This window comes from Cheilinus undulatus, linkage group 14 (assembly GCF_018320785.1).
Source record: "Cheilinus undulatus linkage group 14, ASM1832078v1, whole genome shotgun sequence".
Taxonomy (NCBI): domain Eukaryota; kingdom Metazoa; phylum Chordata; class Actinopteri; order Labriformes; family Labridae; genus Cheilinus; species Cheilinus undulatus.
Window position 1 is genome coordinate 19,211,922 of NC_054878.1, and position 18,335 is coordinate 19,230,256.

Below are 18,335 nucleotides of genomic sequence, written 5' to 3' on the forward strand. Positions count from 1 at the left end.
TAAGGCTGAGAGCAACTTTTTGCACGTGCAATCATCATATAGGCGCTGTTAATCATAATGATAAAATCTATTTACAAATGTGATAAAGCCCAGTTTAATAGGCAGTTTAAGGCAGAAGAGCGTTGCCTATAGGGTACTTACAGTTGTCAGGCTACTAATTTGTCATTGTTGCAACAGGTGGGATTAATTCCGCAGCTACTGCTTCAAATGGTATGGTTTTAGTTTATTTTACACCATTAGAAACTGACACACTCGGTATTTCTTTTCCTAATAAATCAGATTAAGAACAGTTGTAATGTACTCCTCTCAGTGGGCATCACCTGACCTCTAAACTGAGGTTAAGGAGCTGTCCATTCAGCACTACCAGAAGCCTTAAATGACCCAATGAGAGAGACAGTGATGCTAACTTTGATCAAACTTTGCATAAGTGAACAATTCACAGAAACAGTAGACGCTAAAGCAACAGCAGACGCAAAGCTTTTCGTTTGTGTTATTCATGATAAATCATGAAGCATTTGGTCTCAGCTTATGAGGTGCAGGCGGACATACGTAGAGAAGACGGAGACTTTGAGTCAGTGACGCTGAGCTGCACAACAACAAGCCTCTCCTTCAGCCTGCTGAACGCAGGAGACTCTCCGGAATCTGTCGCGAGCTGCAGCCCTGCGTCTACAGGCACGAGGATCCGTCATGATCTGTGAAAGGTAAAGACAGTTTGTATTTTTAACCGTGTACGACTTAAATTGTTTACAACGAGCGATTATTAGCGCTGTAGATGCGGGTTAAGGAGATGCTATCATGAACCCCAGCATTGTAATTGTGTGTAACGTGGTACAGCACCGCGGTGTGCTCACAGTTGTTGACTGCACGAGCACAGGCTACTGTGTGTTAACTGTATTGATCACAGGAGAGGTACGCAGGCGGAAAAGTGCGTGGCATTGTGACATTGTTGCACTGATCATCATCAGGGCTGGGTTCTGAGTCCCCTCAGACCTTTCTGTGACTAAGGCAGCATGAAAGGGTGTCACCCTGCCAACAACACTGCAGCTTTTCTTCCAATTTTGACTGATAAAGGAGCGATGATTGGCTGATTATTGCTGTGACACCATGTGAAGCAACAAATGCGCCATGCACTCTTGTTTGCTTAGCTATTTTAATCAGTTAATATGTTGTATAATGTGCAAATACCCTTATGAACATGCCCCCCTTAGCAGCAGGGACGCAGGTTTGTGTAATCTGAAATTATAACACTCATGGATCCTTCTGTAGAGGCTCCTGGAGGATAGAAAAGCTGGTGCTATTTATAGGTGAAGTGCGGAGGGGTGCTAAGGATTGCTGTGTCAGATTCCCACTCTCTCCCCCTCTCTCTCTATTTTTCAGTCTCCCTATGTGTGGTTGTGCGTGCCCAGCATTCCCTCTATTTATACAAATTGAACAAAAGAGCCTGAGATGAAAAGGAATTTCATCCGAATTATTCAAAACTGTGCAACTGCAGCATCAAAGCGAAGGCAGGCTAAGCTGCTCAGTTAATCCTGTTCTCTGTGGTTATCACAAACTGTATGAAGTTCTCACTTTGGGTTCTGGCCCTTAATCTGCACTTGCACACTTCTTTAAAGTATGTCACCCATCATTCCTCTTAGACCTCTGATTTGTTCATCTTACATGTACACTGGCTGCAGTGTTGCTGTTCACGCCTGTAAGCATCTATCCTTTGTGTCCACTCTCAGCAGCCTCTGAGACGAGACAGAGATGTTGATGTCCAGGACACTCGGCTGCCTCCTCCTGGTTGGGCTGTGTCTCTGTATCCATGGAAACCCTGTCCTCCTCCCAGACTCCCCTCCCACACAGGACAGATTAACAACTGTTGGGCCAACACAAACCCCAGATGTAAAGTCTGAACCAACAGGTACCGAAAGTCTGATTGGTTTAGCGTTGGATGTAGGTGCAGGAGGAGGGGTTGGCCTGCATGGAGCACCTGTGGGAGCAGTGACGCAGACAGAAAATGGGGACAGCCTCGATGGAGTATCTGGGCCGAGAAAGGCTGGCAGAGAGGTGCAGAACCAAATGAGTGAGGGAAAGAAGGTTGGGAGCACATCTAGGATGGGAGACGCCTTGACACAGAAGGGTGCATCAGAGGAGGGGGATACCGCTGTCACCAATGATCCTACAGGTGGGAGGAAGCACTTGGATGTAGACCTTTCCTCCACAGACAAGGGGAGCAAAGACAAAGACGGAGAGGGCCTAACAGACCCACCTGTTTCCTCTGTCCAGGATAAAAACACAGAAACAGGCCTTCTGTCCTCTACAGAAACTCTAAATCCTGGAGCCACCATCCAGAAACTTACCTCCTACAGTCCAATCGTTGTCTCCCCTCACACCTCAACACTTGTATCCATTTGGGACCAAGATGGAGCTACAACTTCATCCCTCCCAGCCCCTCTGTTACCTGAAATTGGAGCAAACCCGATGCCAAAGGAGGATGGACCAGAAAGTGTGTGGACTGAAGCTACCAGGCTTGGAGGAGGTAAGTCAGAAAATTAGAAGGGGATGAGGGAAAAATGGACATATATGCATTTTTCAGGGGGAGAAAATACTTCTTACATATTTGTGTTCCATGCAAGTTCAACATATCAAACAAAACTGTAAACACAAAACCTCTCCAAAGGCACTGCTTGTGAACTTGGGTTCATAGGCCAGAAGATATTATTATTATTATTATCATTATTATTATATGTAACTGAATGCTGCTTGTCCAGTCTTAACTTGAAATGGAAAACATTCCACTAGCATTATTCTGTAGCATTTGTTCTTTGACACGTAACATTATCTAACTCAGGTAGTTGAAGTCAAATCGATCTGACTAAGCTAGCGAGCAGGCTGAAATAACATGAATAAGCCAGCAGTTCCAATCATAATCGATCAAAGTAGTCTTGGGCAGTGTTACTGAGATTTATTCCATGTAACTTAAACAGTTCAAGTTTGTATGCACAAAACTCCTCCAGAGGCCCGCTTGGCAACAGGTAAGGCAAGCAACAGCTTGTTTTACGAGTCATGCCCCCTAAAACTTAAGCAAAAGTTTAAAATGTGCTAAATTTGCAATGACAGTAAGAAACCTCCCTGAACAGGCCCCAGGAACTTTCATTGCACTGCTAAGGGTTGCATGTATTGTTCCTGAGAAAACCTGCGTTTCTCAATAAACCACTAAGAAGAGGTAGGAGACAATAAGATAGTGGTAAGGAGCAGACAATGATAATTAAAATAAATAGTAAATAATTGAATACTGCCTTTCTAATCTTAACTATGAGGGAGAAATACACACTTGTATAGCATATGTTTTGCAAGCATTACAGGTGACTGTTCTTTGACAGAGGAATTGCTAGTTAGAGCCAGGGCTATGCAAGTCGACTTGACTTAGCTAGCTAGCAGGTTGAAATTACATGAATAAGCTATTAGTTAATATTTTATCAAGTTAAATTAGTCTTGGACAGTGTTACTGCAATTTATTCCATGTAATTTCAACAATTCAGTTTTGTTTACACAAAACTCCTCCAGAGACCCTGCTTATCAGTGCCCCAATGTTCAGTCTTATGCTCTATTTTAATTTCCTTTTATATTAACAATATCTGTAATAACCTGTCAAAAAATATATAATTTTTTATGCAGATGACGCTATTATTTATTTCTGGTCATCCTCGATTATGCAGGCTTTTGTGTCTTTACAGTCTGCTTTTAATGCTGTTCAGAGTTGTCTACAAAAACTTAAATTGGATCTAAATGCAGACAAAACCAAACTCATTCTCCAATTTAAGTGAGTTACCAGGGAACATTCATTTGGTCTTAAGTGTGTCTATTTAGCTAGTCTCTAACTATAAATATCTGGCTTTTCTTATTAATCGTGAGCTTTTATTCAAAGCACACATTGCCAATTTGGTCACCAAACTCAGGGTGAAAATAGGTTTCTATTATAGAAATAATCTGTGCTGGGAGCGCAGGTGGTTGAGTGGTTTAAGGCACTACCCATGTACGCAGGCGGCCTGGGTTTGAATCCGGCCCGTGGCCCTTTGCCCCATGTCTCTCCCTGCTCTCTTCCCTGTTTCCAAGTCTATCCACTGTCTTAAAACAAAACTTAAAAAAACAAAAGAAAGAAATAATCTGTGCTTCTCCCTAAGATCTTATAAATATATTGTATCAGCAACCTTTCTATCTTTGCTTGATTATGGTGATGTACTGTATATGACTGCTTCAGCCAAATGTCAACAATCTTTGAATATTTTTTATTCACTGTGCTCTGAGGTTTGTCACTTGTTGAGGTTTGTTGTTGTCACCTCACTTAACACTGTGAACGCTATGTTAAATCTGGCTTGCCTTCTCTTGGCTTTGTTCCTTCTTCAGAGAAGTAAAAGCCATTATGCCTTGTGTTCTTGTATTATTAGCCACCTGTTTGTTCCTCGTGTCAGGACTGAACTGGGAAAAGAGTGTTAAGTATTGCTGTCCCTTCTGCATGTAATACTCTACAGACTGGTTTGAAACTGTCAGGACTCATTTTGCTGGAAACCTTTAGCTCTATCTTGAATGAAAATGCAAGACCATGGAACAGTGCCATTGTTTTTAAATTGTCATTGTGATTCCTGTCCCCGCACTTTAAATGTGATCTTGCTGTAATTCTGTAGGTTCCCCCTTTAAAACTTAAGCACTGGCTGAAAATATGCAATGTTTGCAATGACAGTGGGAAACCTTCCTGAGTCAACTTAACTTTGTTTTTTTTCTTTAATGTTTATGTCAGTCAACTTGACTTAGCTAGCTAGCAGGTCAAAATAACTTGAGTAACAGGCCACAGGAGGGCCTTGGACTCTAGAATTGCTATTGAACCCCTGTAAAATAGAGTAGTGTTATGTTCTGAAGTTATTGTTACCCTGTATGAATTCCCTCCACATCGAGCTCTATTCTTCATCTTACTGGAGTTTTCAGGATTTCAGAAGGCTTCATTAAAGATCGAGGCGGGAATGAAAGGGACATGTCTTGTGGCAGAGATTGCCTTTGATGATTAGCAAAGAAAGAACCCTGCTTTTCCACGCTCCACTTTGAACCCCAGCTGGGACCCGTGGCAGTCTAATTACTTTCTATTCCTGACTCCAGTCTGCAGAAAATAAGAACGAAAAGACACAAACACAGTCTGATTGCACAGTGTGTTATTTAAGTCATTGGTGGATTTAACCCCTCTTTCTTGGTCTCCATATACCCCACTTCTCCCTTAAAACCTTGTCTTTTTCTTCCTGCACTGTTGAAAAGACTCAGACAGGTTATTATTCAGAGAAGCAGAGGAGAGAAATGGATTAAACAAGTCTGTCTGAGCCAATATGTGTTCCTGACGTCCATTTGGGGAATCGTGTGTTTGATGAAGCTGCCTCCCGACAGAATGGAGCCTGACGAAAAAAACCCAACTCCCAAAACAGCGTTATGTAAAAGCTTTGCAGTCTTTATAAGTATTTTTTAACCTACTTTAGAAATGCTTTGGACTAAAAGGGATGCCTGAGACCTTTGCACAGTAACAGTTTTCCTCTGTGTGAGCCCCTTATCTAGAATTACCCCTATTTCAGACAGTCCTTTTTTTTTTTATTGTGTTTTCACTGCTATGAGAAGGTGCTTGTACTGCTAATGAGAAAAACTTCAAGTCCAGAGACGTACCTGCGCCAAAATGCTGCAATCCTGCACAAATTATTCAGTATTATATCCTCAGTACAGTTGCTGCTGTGCAGAAGAAAACATGCATTTTTTATTTATGTTGAGTTATGTGGGAAGAAAATGCAAAACCTTCAGCTTGTCCTCGCTCATTTGTCCCAGTTTTGTCAGAATGTGTTATGCAGGCAGGAAGGTAGCACCCAAGTGCAGATGGTTACAGACGGTCCAGAGTAATTTCATGTGCCTACATGACTTTGAGTCCGGTGTGGGCAGATAGGCAGGCAGGCAAAATGGAGGCTTTTAAACCTTCATGTAGGCAGGAAAGCATGTCTAGGATTTAAAAAAAAAAAAAAAAAAAAACTGAACGGGAACCAAAAAAGTTGTAAACCAACAAGGCGGAATATGCGATTAGTTGTGTCAGCTAAACATCAGTAAGGTTTATGTAAACTGTAGAATAATACTGATTTGTGAATTGGAGGCAAGTAGGCAGGTATTCACAGAAGGCCAGGCCACTGACTGGCTGACTAGAACAGAGGTTCTCAAATTTTAAATGACCCCCAAAACAACAGTGCCAGAGTCAGTGGGGAGACTGGAGGCCCCCACCTTCCCTGGAGATGGTTAGAGCATACAAGCTGCTCAAAGCATCATGTACAAATTTACATTTTAGAGAGTTTTTGTATAAATAACTTATATTAAAGTGCAAATCTTACTTAATAACTACAGTTGTATTTTAAATTGAGCTAATTTAAGGATTAAAAAAAAATAATATATCATATAAGCTATGTAATTATTAATCATTTAAATTTCTTTCTTTTTTTGGAATGCATCCAGAAACCCCCTTTCTGACATCAGATATCAGACATCACTATGCTAATATAATTTAGCAAATGCAAGCTAAAGCTCACGTAACTAAAACTAACTTAGCTATTGGCAAATGTAGCTAAAGCTAAGCTCACAAAGCAGCAATGAAAGCTGTGTAGGTACAAACTCTGTGTAGTTATGTTAGCTTTGACATTTGCTAAAACTCTTGTAGCTAAAGCTAACTTAGCTGTAGATAATAGAGCAATTTAGCTAACGAAGCTACGTAACTAACGTAGCTAAATCTAAGCTTACAAAGTAGCTGCGTAAGCTATGTAGGTACATTCTGTGTGTAGTTTGTTAGATTTGCTACGTTTGCTAAAGCTCATTACGTACCTTATCTAGCTACGTACCTAAAGCTACCTAAGATAAAGCGAGCCACCATTCGAGTGAGTAGGCTACACCTAAACCGGATCTATACATAATTTAATCCTGGATTAGACCACTGACCTTTTTCTCTGTTTTATTTTTATGTTGCTTAGTCTGTAAGGTTTTCTATGTGGTTATTTCATGAACGTAACTGCAACACTCTGCTTATGAATAAAGTTGAATTTAAAAAGCAAATCTTTCACTGGAAATATGTTGTTCTGACTAGTTACGGCACTTCCTTTCTCTCAGATAAGCAGTCTGGGAGAGCTGCTGTCAGAGATGTTGGGACTGCAGCTAGACCCCTCTCGTTTTTTTAGGGCCTTTAACAGTTTTCACTGACATTCATCTTCTCTTCAAATCCTAAGAGAATTAAGTTTGGAAGATTTGTGTCACACCTCAGTTTTATTACTTTCTAAACTGAAAAAAATCATTCAGGAATATTACTTACCCACCCCCAAAACAAAAAAAGTCTGGATCTGCCCCTGATTTAGGTCCTGTCTCTGTTCTCATGTGTCCACAGTGGACACAGTGGCCCCGCTGTCCCAGGATGAGGCCACAGAGGGCACCATGTCGTCAGAAGCTCTCCCTCTCATCTTTGAGCCCATTGAGGAGGTTGCATCAGAGGGAGTACAGGCAACAGTCATGTCTTTGCCTGGTAGTGCTCAGCCTCCTGCTGCCATGGTGACCGCAGGAATGGACGTGGACCCGCAGCTGGTCACCGTGGAGACAGACAGTGACGGTCCCTCTCAGGCCCCTCCCCTGCTGACACCAGACTGGACATCACCCTGGCAGACATCTGGGGCTGAGCTGCTGGAGCCAGTCAGCTCCTCTGGAACGTCTGGTTCACAGAGACAAACAGGAAGTGAGCTGGAGGAACACGGGGAGAGAGGTAAGGGGAGAGAGAGTGTGAGAGACGGTGAGAGAGGATGTAGCAGGAGAGAGAATGACTGAGGGAATCTCTGTTTCATCATGAAAATACTGATTACAATCGATTAAATGCATTATTACAACCAACAGTTGCACATGAAATACATGCATAGTTTCCCACTGCAATAAAGCTAAATATTAAGAAATGATAATATCAAACTTTCTTTATATAGCATTTTATACAGAACAATGTAGCAAAAGTTCTTTTACATTAGGGAGTCTATGTAAAAGAAGTGAGTGGTCTGCCCTGTCAAAGGCTGTACTCAGGTGCATTATCACAAAATCAGAGGGTATTTTCTTTATCCATGCTGGACCTGAGGTCGTTAACCATTTTAACTAGTGCAGCCTCTGTGCTGTGATTTCTCCTAAATCTAGGCTAATACATTTTATAAATACAATAAAATCAGTGATAAAATCATTTAACTTCTTAAAAACAAGCTGTTCTAAAATTGTACCCAAAATGGCAAAGTGAATACAGGTCAACAAACAGTGTAATAACAACAGTGTTTGATTCATTGTATGCTAAATGTTTGTGAGTATACACATTTAAAGCCCAGTTTGATCACGTTATTTAGAGCCACTGCACATTTTTCCTTAATTAAATAGTCAGATATGTCTTGTTCTTTTAGTGTGATTTAGAAAATGTTCAATTTTTTGTCTGTTCAAATCTGTTGAAGTCATTTAGGGGTTCGTTTGAGAGTTCAGAGTAGTGGCTGCAGCTCCCTTTTTCTCTCTCTCTCCCTCACGTTGAAACTTCCCACGATTTGTGAGGGGTCTGGCTGCAGACTGTAATAATGATAATAATAGTAATACATTTTATTTAGAAGTGCCTTTCTCAGCACTCAAAGACACTTTACAGATTTAAAAAGATTTACAATAAAACAACAGACTTAATACACTTAATACAGAATAAAGTGGGACAAAGTAATTACAATGAATAAGCTATCCTGAACAGGTGGGTTTTGAGTCTGGATTTGAAGAGAGGAGGAGAGTCACTGTTCCGGATATACATCTCTTACAGCCACTCTCACAGACATTCATCTCAGATGGAGACAATTTCCGAAAGGAAATGCATGCTTAAACTTTTTGTAACAAAATCAGATTTAACTGCTGTTCAGGCCAGGGTAAGGGTTAAGATAAGGGTTAGGATACCAAAGTAAAAAACCTGACCTGCAAAACCTGATTATGAAAACATCTAGTAAAGTCAAGTTACCAGCCTGCTTCCAGTGAAAAAAAGCTTGTACTCCAAAAGCTTGTCCTCCATGAAAGCGCAGCAAGTGCAGCTTACATAGCTTCATTAGCTGCATAAGCTACTTAGATAACATGGCTAAAATTTTGTGTAGCTAATGTCTCTAAAGCTAAGCTCATAAAGCAGCTTGGTAAGCTATGTAACTAAGTAATCTACGTAGCTAAGTTAGCTTTAGTTATGTTTGATAAAACTCACATTGTTAATGCTAACTAAGCTACATGGGTTTGTGTAACAACTTTAATAACGTAGCTAGCGTAGCTATGTTAGCTTTAGTAAAAGCTAATGAAGCTAAAACAAGCCACCTTTCATGTAACTACTTCTAAAATGGGTCTTTATGTAATTAAAGCCCAGGTTTGACCTCTGATCTTTTACTCTGCTTTTTTTCATTAAATGCTTCTTGGATTTAGTCTTTGCAATGTGGTTATGTCATGAATGTAACTGCCAGACTTTATGTGTAAAGTTAGATTTTTAAAAAATCTTAATACGTCCATTCTGAAACAGACAGCGTCTGCAGCCAGTCTTGCATGTGTTGCCCATGCATAAATTTCAACTATGGAACATTAATTGAAGGCCAAAATAGAGCTCTCACTCATCTTGGCACAATGTGGTGATGCAAAATCTTGTGCAAATAATTAATTAATAAATATATGAGGGTCTTATTCTGTGGACTTTTGCGCTGAGTAGAAAAATGAACTCATTGGAGTCAGTGTGTGAGGTTTGTGTGAATTACATTTTTTTTGGATACAGATTTGAAGAACACATACCAAAAAACTAAATCAGTGTACACAAGTCTCTTCTTTATTAAAATCAATGTTTTGGCCTTTCTATAGGGATGAGTATCAAAATCTGGTACCAACCAAGTACAGGTACCAACATATCCCATACCCACAGTACTAAATCACAAAGCCGATTTTGGTGCTTTATTTTGGTACCTTACCACCCCAAAACTATCCCTGTCACTCCAAAGTAAAGGCACAAAATATGTTATGTGAAGAAGTTACACCTGTTACTTTAAATTCTATTGACATCTCATTTCTGGATCATTTACGATACCGAGACAGCTTCTGTTAAGCTGCTGACTTTTAAAGCACTTTTTTTCCCTCTTAAAATTATCCATATAGGCACCGTTTAGGCTTTTTAAAAGTATCAATTTAGAACCTGTATCGGAAAAAACCCAAATAATACACAACCCTAGCTGTCTCTAGATTTCAATGTGGTGTATTTTCTTGAGTTAGTATATTTAAGACTTTGAACATGGCACTGGATTGGCTGAGAAAGAGAGAGAGAGATGATTGAGACAAAGAACCACAAGGACAATAATAACAGATAAGACAGTTGTGGCTACAAAGCTGATAATATTAAAATGTGTCCAATATTATATGAAAGGTGTATGTTTTGTAAAACTACATAGCATGACTCTTTGCAGACACAGCCCTGCCGATGTCTCTGAATCACTGAAACACAACAAGCACATGTTACGCCCACTTAAAATCATGCATCTTGTGCTCAGAGACTGATCCTCCCACACGTCATTAGACAGTGAGGAGCTGTCAGTCGTTCAAACAGCGTATGTAAACCTCCTCTCTCCTGCTGCTTCCTCCTCATGCTTTGTTATCTGTAACATGAAGGTGCTGTAAGGACACCCAACCTCCAAGAGAAGTTGCCCACTGTCCGCCCTTCCTTCTCATCCTTCCCACGTGCTATGACAGCCGTAACCATGGGAACCCATCAGCCGGCACACAAATCCAGATCAGGGTTAGAGGAGATGGAGTCTGAAGGTAAGACGAGTTTTATCGACAACTGAAAGTCAGTTTAATTTTAATCTTAATCTTTTCCTGAATGCTGAGGAGCACATTTTTATCTCGTCCCCCTCAGAGGAGCAGGATGAAGACGAGGATGATGAGAACTCAGAGGAGTCCGTGGAGGATGAGAGCGAAGAGGACCTCACAGAAAGTCCTAAAACGTCCTCCACGCCACCTCCGTACAGCCTCATCCCTCCGCCTCCTGTGTGGGTTCAACGCAACCAGGGGCTGAGTACGACAGCATGATTCCTAAACATATCTGTGTCAACCTGAATGATTACAAGCAAGCAAAAATGTTCTCTTTAATCATAAACTTAAAGTATAAAGAGGAATAACTGTCAGGATTTTGCCATGTAATTCTCTGACTCTCTTCTTTCAGTGAGGAGCTGGGTAGAGCTGATCAGAGAAAAGGTAAGACTGCCCTCTGCTGGCTGGGAAAAGTTTTCATCAAGAAATACCACTTTTTGTTTTGTTTGGATTTCCCATGAGTTATGGATTGATCTTATTACCCGGAAAACAAAACTTACCATTAGGGGTGGCAAAAGTACAACCACTCATTTCTCAAGAAGTCTAAAGACCAAGTGAGGAAGACTGCTTAAGGTTGAAGTCTGTCTCATTGTTAGACAGTATATAAATGTATTCATTGGTCTCACTAAATTCACTAAAGCAGTGATTCCCAAAAAGTATTAAAGCTTGGTACATTTTCTGAGACTTCCAGGTGAATATGATGTTACCAATTAATCTACAGCAGACATCACAAGACAGGAAAACCTGGAGAGTCATATCTCATCTTTGTCTTCACCTGCATGTTAATGCGTATCTAAGAGACACAATCCAGCAATTTACCACATCTGTCCTGTGGGAGCTAGGTTTTTGTGTGTATTTGATATAAATGTAGCACAAAAATTAAGGAAATGTGTGATTGGTAGGTTATTTCTATGTTGTAACAATACTTCTTGGCAATAAATCTTATACCTTTAAAAAGCTTGTTTAAGGTGCCACATTTGTAAGACACATGCATTTGTGGGACGAGCAGCAGAGCTGAGTATGTGGATTACGCCCATAAACAATTTCCCAATTCTTTCTGTCAATGCAAATGCCAATATGCAATACTTTTCTGATGTAAAATGAGGCAAAGATGTATGATTACAGAGCTTTTGCACACTTCATGTAGCTTATAATGCATACAATTCAGTTGAAAATGACCACAATCCTTCAGGAGGAATTGATAAATAAATTGAAATATAAAAACCTGGTTGTATAAATAAACATCCCCCAGACTAAGCCACCATCAAAGCTCCTTTTAATTATATTTCAACTTTCAGTCCTTTTGGGTAGGAATCTATCAAACTAACCTTTCCTGACATGGCAAAATCTGTCCACTCTTCCTTTCCAAAGTGCTCAAAATCTGATCTGTCAGTTCACCCAAAAGATTTTCAGCTGGAGTCTGGGCTGGGTTTTCACCCGCCTATCCCAAAACTTTTGTGACTTCTTTTTCTGGTGAAGCCATGCTTTTGTAGGTTTGGGTGAATTGTTTTGGTTGTTGTCATGCAGAAAGGGAAAATTCCTGTATATTTTCAGCTTTCTAGCAGACGCTTGAAAGTTTGCGCCAACACTGAGTAGTACTTTGAACTGTTCATAATACAGTAAAACCCCAGTTCCAGCTATAGAAAAACAGCCCAAAAGCAGGATGCTGCATTGCAACAGCAAATTGAATACCCAACTTCTGTCTCTCTGCTCTGGCACAGAGCCTGGCAGCTATGCTCTAGCCGTAGCTCACTGTAAGGTCAAGAGGCAGGCTTATTGCTGGTGTGCTTGTCCATTTTTTTCTTGAACAGCAGGAACAGACATCTTACCAGCTGAGTTAGTCTTTTAATCCGTATTTCAATTGTCTTTAGTCCCAGATGATTAAAGGAAGCAGACTGGGGCTTCCTCTTGACAAGCAGAAACAGTTTAATCCCTCATGTCTATTAGCATTGGGACGCTAAAGTTTAGTAAAGTATCCTATAATAGACATGTTCTAGTCTGTCACAATAAAAGCAGCTAATGTTAATCATCACTGAAGACTTTAATTTTGAAGAGTAGCATCAGATAATGGAGGGAACACCTGAAGAATTAAATACAGGATGAGAAATGAAGCTTGGACTTTTAGCTCTAAACTTGTTTCTCTGGTGGCTGACACAAAGAGCTGGCAGGTCCAGCAGAGCAGACAGATGACCCTAAACCTCCATTCAGGTTGTAGCATTTCTTTTTTTTTATTTGAGATGAGTGGGCATGGCTTTGGCTCATTCAACCGACACACCCACACCATCCTAGAGCAGATTTTACAGTCTCATTTGTCATGATTTTAATTGTGTAACTCTTTAGATGTTTTACATGACTGAAATTTGGCCTTCTGGTTCATAACACAGTGGCCTGTCATACAACAAATCTAAAATACAGATTCTTCTTTTAATTACTTTACAGAGACATTAAGGATTTTTTAGAGCCACTGTATATTTTATATCTATCTGGGTTGGGGTGTTTGGGAAGAGAAAAACCTATAAATGTGACGTAGCATTTGCCACCTCTAAGGAGTAAACTACACAAACTGGACACGCAGTCATATTAAAACACAATTTTTGCTGTTTCTTGCAAAAGAAAAAGAATGAGAAAAATGTGAATGAGTATAGCTATGACCTCTTCTCCTCTAATGATGCTGATTGGTCCGGTTTGACCAGGCTAAGCATTTCAGCTTGAAGCTTTGCAAGATAGAATCTGGCCAATCAACCGTCTCAGCAAGGTTAAATTTAACATGAGCTACAAAATGGTTGAATGTTAACATTAGGTGTTAGCTAACTGGCCATCAAATATATTTTTTTTCTTTGAATATGGCTTGGTTTCCCTCCTGATTTTCACTTTTTCTAGTCTTTTGCCAAAAAGTAATAAACTGATAGCGACTGCCACAAAATTTGTACAACTTAAAAACTTGAATCTTGATGTGAAGTAGGATTTGAGCCCCCACCTTGTGAGTGAAGTCATAGGAAAATGGCTGTAAGTTGTTTTGATGACATGATTGTACTTTTTCAGGGGCTTGGACCTCAAAATGGGAGGCCAGGAGTCCTTCCCTTCTCAGGGAATTTTTTTGGACACTGAAACTCTGTTTTCGTTTTAGCACCTTTTTAAAATTCTATATACTGAGCTTAATTGTTGAAATAATGTTCGGTATGTACATCATGCTTGATGACCACCTTTGTCTTTGCTTTGAGGCCTCTTGGTGCACTTACCCCACATGCCTAATGGTAAAACCATCTTTGTGTGTCTGTCCACTCTTTGCAGGCGGGTTATGTATCTGGCATGTTAGCCCCTGTGGGCATTGGCATCACTGGGGCCCTGCTAATCGTCGGGGCTCTCTACAGCATCAGGATGATTCACCGCAAGAGGAGGAACAGCTTTAAACACCAGAGGAGGAAGGTCAGGCAGCAAGAGGTAAGTATCTTGCTTTGATTTATCTCGTTTTTTTTTTTTTATAACCAATCTTACTTGATGTTAAAAATCCAATCCTGTGTTAAGTTTTAAGGCTATCTTTCCTCCCCAGCAACCTCGGGAGCCCGGGACTAGCCGTCAGGACCAGGCCATGCTGCTGGCTGACAGCTCTGAGGATGAGTTCTGATCAAACCTTCCTGGCTCCTCTGTTTGGTGACTAGTGGCTGATGCTCCTGTAAAGGAGGCCTGCCAAACACCCCCATTGCTATGACGACCGAATCTCCCATCACCCGGGGCTGTTTGACTATGACTCATCTGATCCTCACAGTGTGACTGAGAGTAGGACACAGTTTGCACAGGCTGCACAAAGGTCAGCCTTGTACCCCTTTCTAAAAGTACCAGAGTGAGCACTTTTCTAATTGTTGTCAGGTGATGTTGGCTTTACAGTGAGGCAGGGCTGGTGTGATGCACTTTGACATGAAAAAAATGTTGCTGCTGTAAAAACAAAATATGTGGGCAGGGTATTGGTGGGAACGTGTGGCTGGTTATTCAAATTTATGTCTTTGTGGAGCTGAGGGGAAATAAAAAGGGCTGTAGAGGAGTAACATTACATAAACAGTGTAAATACCTGTGCTGTAAATGTAGCTGACTTGGTGTCAGTCATGTTAATGTAAATAAAGTTGGAGTTCATAATACTTATTTGGTATATTCTAAAGGGATAGCTTCACATTTGGGAGATTAGCTCATTCATTTCTTTGCTGAGGACAGGATCATTCAGCTTGAGCTTGCAGCTTGGTTCACCAAGAGTTACACGATAAAATCCATTAGACTAACCAGGAGTAAGATGATAAAATGTGTTAGCATGACCTACACTAAATCATAGTTCTAAATAAGTTAATCAATAAGGGTTGACTGCTCTAACTGCTCGGTTCCAATACATCCCTTGCCACTGCCACTTAGGCCTGCCCTGTGTTTTGTACAGTCACCTCTTAGGGTAGGGGTGTCCCAGTTCCTGTGGAATGGAGAAGTAGGGTGAAGTACAAGGGGCTCATGGCCCTTTAAATGGAGATTATACAGAGACACACTCTAAACCATGTACCAAAAAATATCCCAGAATACTTTGGTTGCTTAAACAGCAAATTACAGGTGCTTTTTGATAGCAGTTCAGCTAATATTCACCCCCCTCAAGTCAGTATTTAGTAGATGCGCCTTCGGCTGCAATCACAGCACTGGTTCTGTGTGATAGGTCAAGTTCTGTCAGGTTGCACAGGGATCAGGCATGAACAACCTTTTATAGCTCAACCACAAATTCTCTATTGAATTGAGGTTTGGGCTTTTACTCTGCAACTCCAGAACATTTACCTTGTTGTCATTAAATCATTTTTCATTGTATGCTTCGGCTCATTGTCTTGCTGGAAAATAACAAATCTCCCAAGCTGTAGTTCTCTTGCAGACTGAATAAAACTGTCCTCCAGGATTGTCCTATATTTTGCTGCACTCATTTTACCCTCCACCTTTGCAAGCCTTCCAGGGCTGGCTGCTGAGAAGCATTCCCACAGCATGATGCTGTCACCACTGTGCTTCATAGTAAGGATGGTGTGTCTGTGGTGACGTGTAGTGTTTGATGTCTACAAAGTGTGTCTTGTCTGATGGCCAAAAGCGCCATTTTGATCATTCATGGAGTCTCCCACATGCCCTTTGGTGCTCATCATAAAGGAAATTTAATGAAGGATAGCCCCTTGAGATAAATCATCTCTTTTTCAATGGGGGAGATTTCCCCACTATCTCTTGTACCTCTGTTTTGAGGGGAAAGTGAGTGGCTTGAAAATGAGGGCTAGGGGTAAAAGTTAGAAATAGGGACAGGCCAAGTGGCATAAGTGGAATAAACTGACATATTTAAAACAACATGTGTTCAATGATCATGTGCTCTCCTGACACCAGTAGAAGTGGGTCTGTTAGTTACATTACAATCACTTACGTCAAAAAATTATCTAATATTTTTATGTGTAAGCTGTATGTAATCTTTAGAGGTCTTTGTTAAATGACTTTAAGCACTTTAACAAAACGACAAGCTGTGTAACAGCCACTGGTGTTAGTGCTGAGCTAAGTTTGACTTTCTCTTATCTTTCCAGACTGTATGAATGGTATGGATTACATGAACTAGTCTCTGTGTAAGAAATCAGGTGAGTGTGATTCCAAAATGTGCTAAGCTATTCCTTAAAGCAAGATTTCAACCCATTAAGAAACCTTTACATAAAAAATGGTTTGATTTAATGCTGTTTCAAGGTGAAATCGAGAAATTGCAAATGTTTCATGATTTCTGATTTGCTCTTAACAATAACCATGATTCACATACAGAACATAATCCTGATCCATGTAGCATAGAACTGATTTTGATGTCTATTTAATGCTCATATCTGTAGTTTCATTAAAGTACCATTTTTAAGTGCATGTTTTTAAACACACAGACCTGTTTCAGAAATTATTTCCTTTTTAGCAATGAAGAGTTTGGGGCTAGAGTTAATATTCTTACATGAAACTATATTTTTTCTTTAACCAGCTATTTTTGCACAAGAGCGGCCCTAGTGAGTTTATCTGATCCAGACGGAGACAGATAAAGGAGGCGTTTTAGGCTGACACGTTTGCCCAAAGATTGTCACAGACGCTGGGTTACAATAAGATGTAAACCATTCATTTTGAGAGAAAGAGATGAGTGCTTCTTTTTGCTTTGGATAGAAAAAAATGTAAATGTTTTAAAGTTAGCCAAATGAACCATGTTTCAAAAAAATTACTGCAACACTTGTCTTTATTTGTAAGTAAAATCTACTTTCTGTTATTTCATGAGCCATCTGATATGCTTCATGTTAAACTGCCTGTTTATCTGCAATAATACTGTTTTAGAGTACATGTGATGTAAAATAGTGGACACTTTTTTGTCTCTTTCTGTAGATATGAAACAGGGTGTGATAAATTAAAATAATTCTTTTAAATGCCTGATTGTGAATTTTCTCATCAAAGAATTTTGCTCTTAAGTGGTGAAGTGTTGTTCATGAATAAGTCGGTTCTTCTGTGAGAGCAATGAAAGCCTGCTCTTGTTTGCTAGTTTTCACCATTTAAGATGTTATTTAATGGAATTAAGGGTTGATCTGGGATTATCTTGCAGACTAAATGATGTCTAGATAAGTCATTTAACAAAAAAATGCGTATTTAAATTTGAGGTTCCCCTTTCTCATACGATTTATGCAAAAAAGTTACATTTCTTTTCATTTAAAATTTGCTGATTTCCTTTTCCAGCAGGATTTGGCACCTGCCCACAGTGAAGCCAAAACTACCAGAAGCTTTTGCTGACCGTGGTATTACTGTGTTTGAATGGCCAGAAAACTAGTCTGACCTGAACCCCATAAGGAAACTGGAGAAATCTCAAAAGATAGCTAAGAGACTCCAGACTCAACAACATACAGGTGCATCTCAAAAAATTAGAATATCATGAAAAAGTTAAATATTTTTTGTCACTCTTTCTGAAGGTGAAACCCATATATTATATAGACTTGTTACACATAAGAGTGAAATATTTCAGGCCTTAATTTCTTGAAATGTTGATGATTATGGCTTACAGATAAGAAAACCCAAAATTCCGTGTCTCGGAAAATTAGAATATTACATAAGGTCAATACAAAAACAGGATGTTTTAAACAGAAATGTCAGGCTTATGAAAAGTGTGTTGATTTCTATGCCTTCAATACTCGGTTGGGCCTCTTTTTGCATGAATAACTGCATCAATGCGACGTGGCATGGAGGCGATCAGCCTGTGGCACTGCTCAGGTGTAACAGAAGCCCAGGTTGCTTTGATAGCAGCCTTCAGGTCACTCTTCTAGGTCCTAGAGTCTGGAGGAGTGGAGAGGCACAGAATCAACATTGCTTGAAGTCCAGTGTGAATTTTCCAGTCAGTGATGATTTGGGCTGCCATAGCATCTGCTGGTGTTGGTCCA

General features: G+C 40.2%; 1 protein-coding gene across 2 annotated transcripts; it reads left to right on the forward strand.

The window, feature by feature from the left end:
- The first annotated feature begins 567 nt into the window (after window positions 1–567).
- On the forward strand, window positions 568–15,810 carry LOC121521026 (armadillo-like helical domain-containing protein 4). Of its 2 annotated transcripts, none has more exons than XM_041804732.1 (8): window positions 568–701; window positions 1,725–2,521; window positions 7,424–7,792; window positions 10,708–10,857; window positions 10,955–11,113; window positions 11,261–11,292; window positions 14,200–14,349; window positions 14,459–15,810. In XM_041804732.1, exons 2-8 carry the CDS (start codon window positions 1,747–1,749, stop codon window positions 14,531–14,533), a joined length of 1,710 nt encoding a protein of 569 aa, XP_041660666.1. In that variant the 5' UTR covers window positions 568–701; window positions 1,725–1,746; the 3' UTR covers window positions 14,534–15,810. The 2 variants fall into 2 exon arrangements, with proteins under 2 accessions (XP_041660666.1, XP_041660667.1); XM_041804733.1 differs by having other exon boundaries at window positions 1,728–2,521.
- Window positions 15,811–18,335: the final 2,525 nt, after the last annotated feature.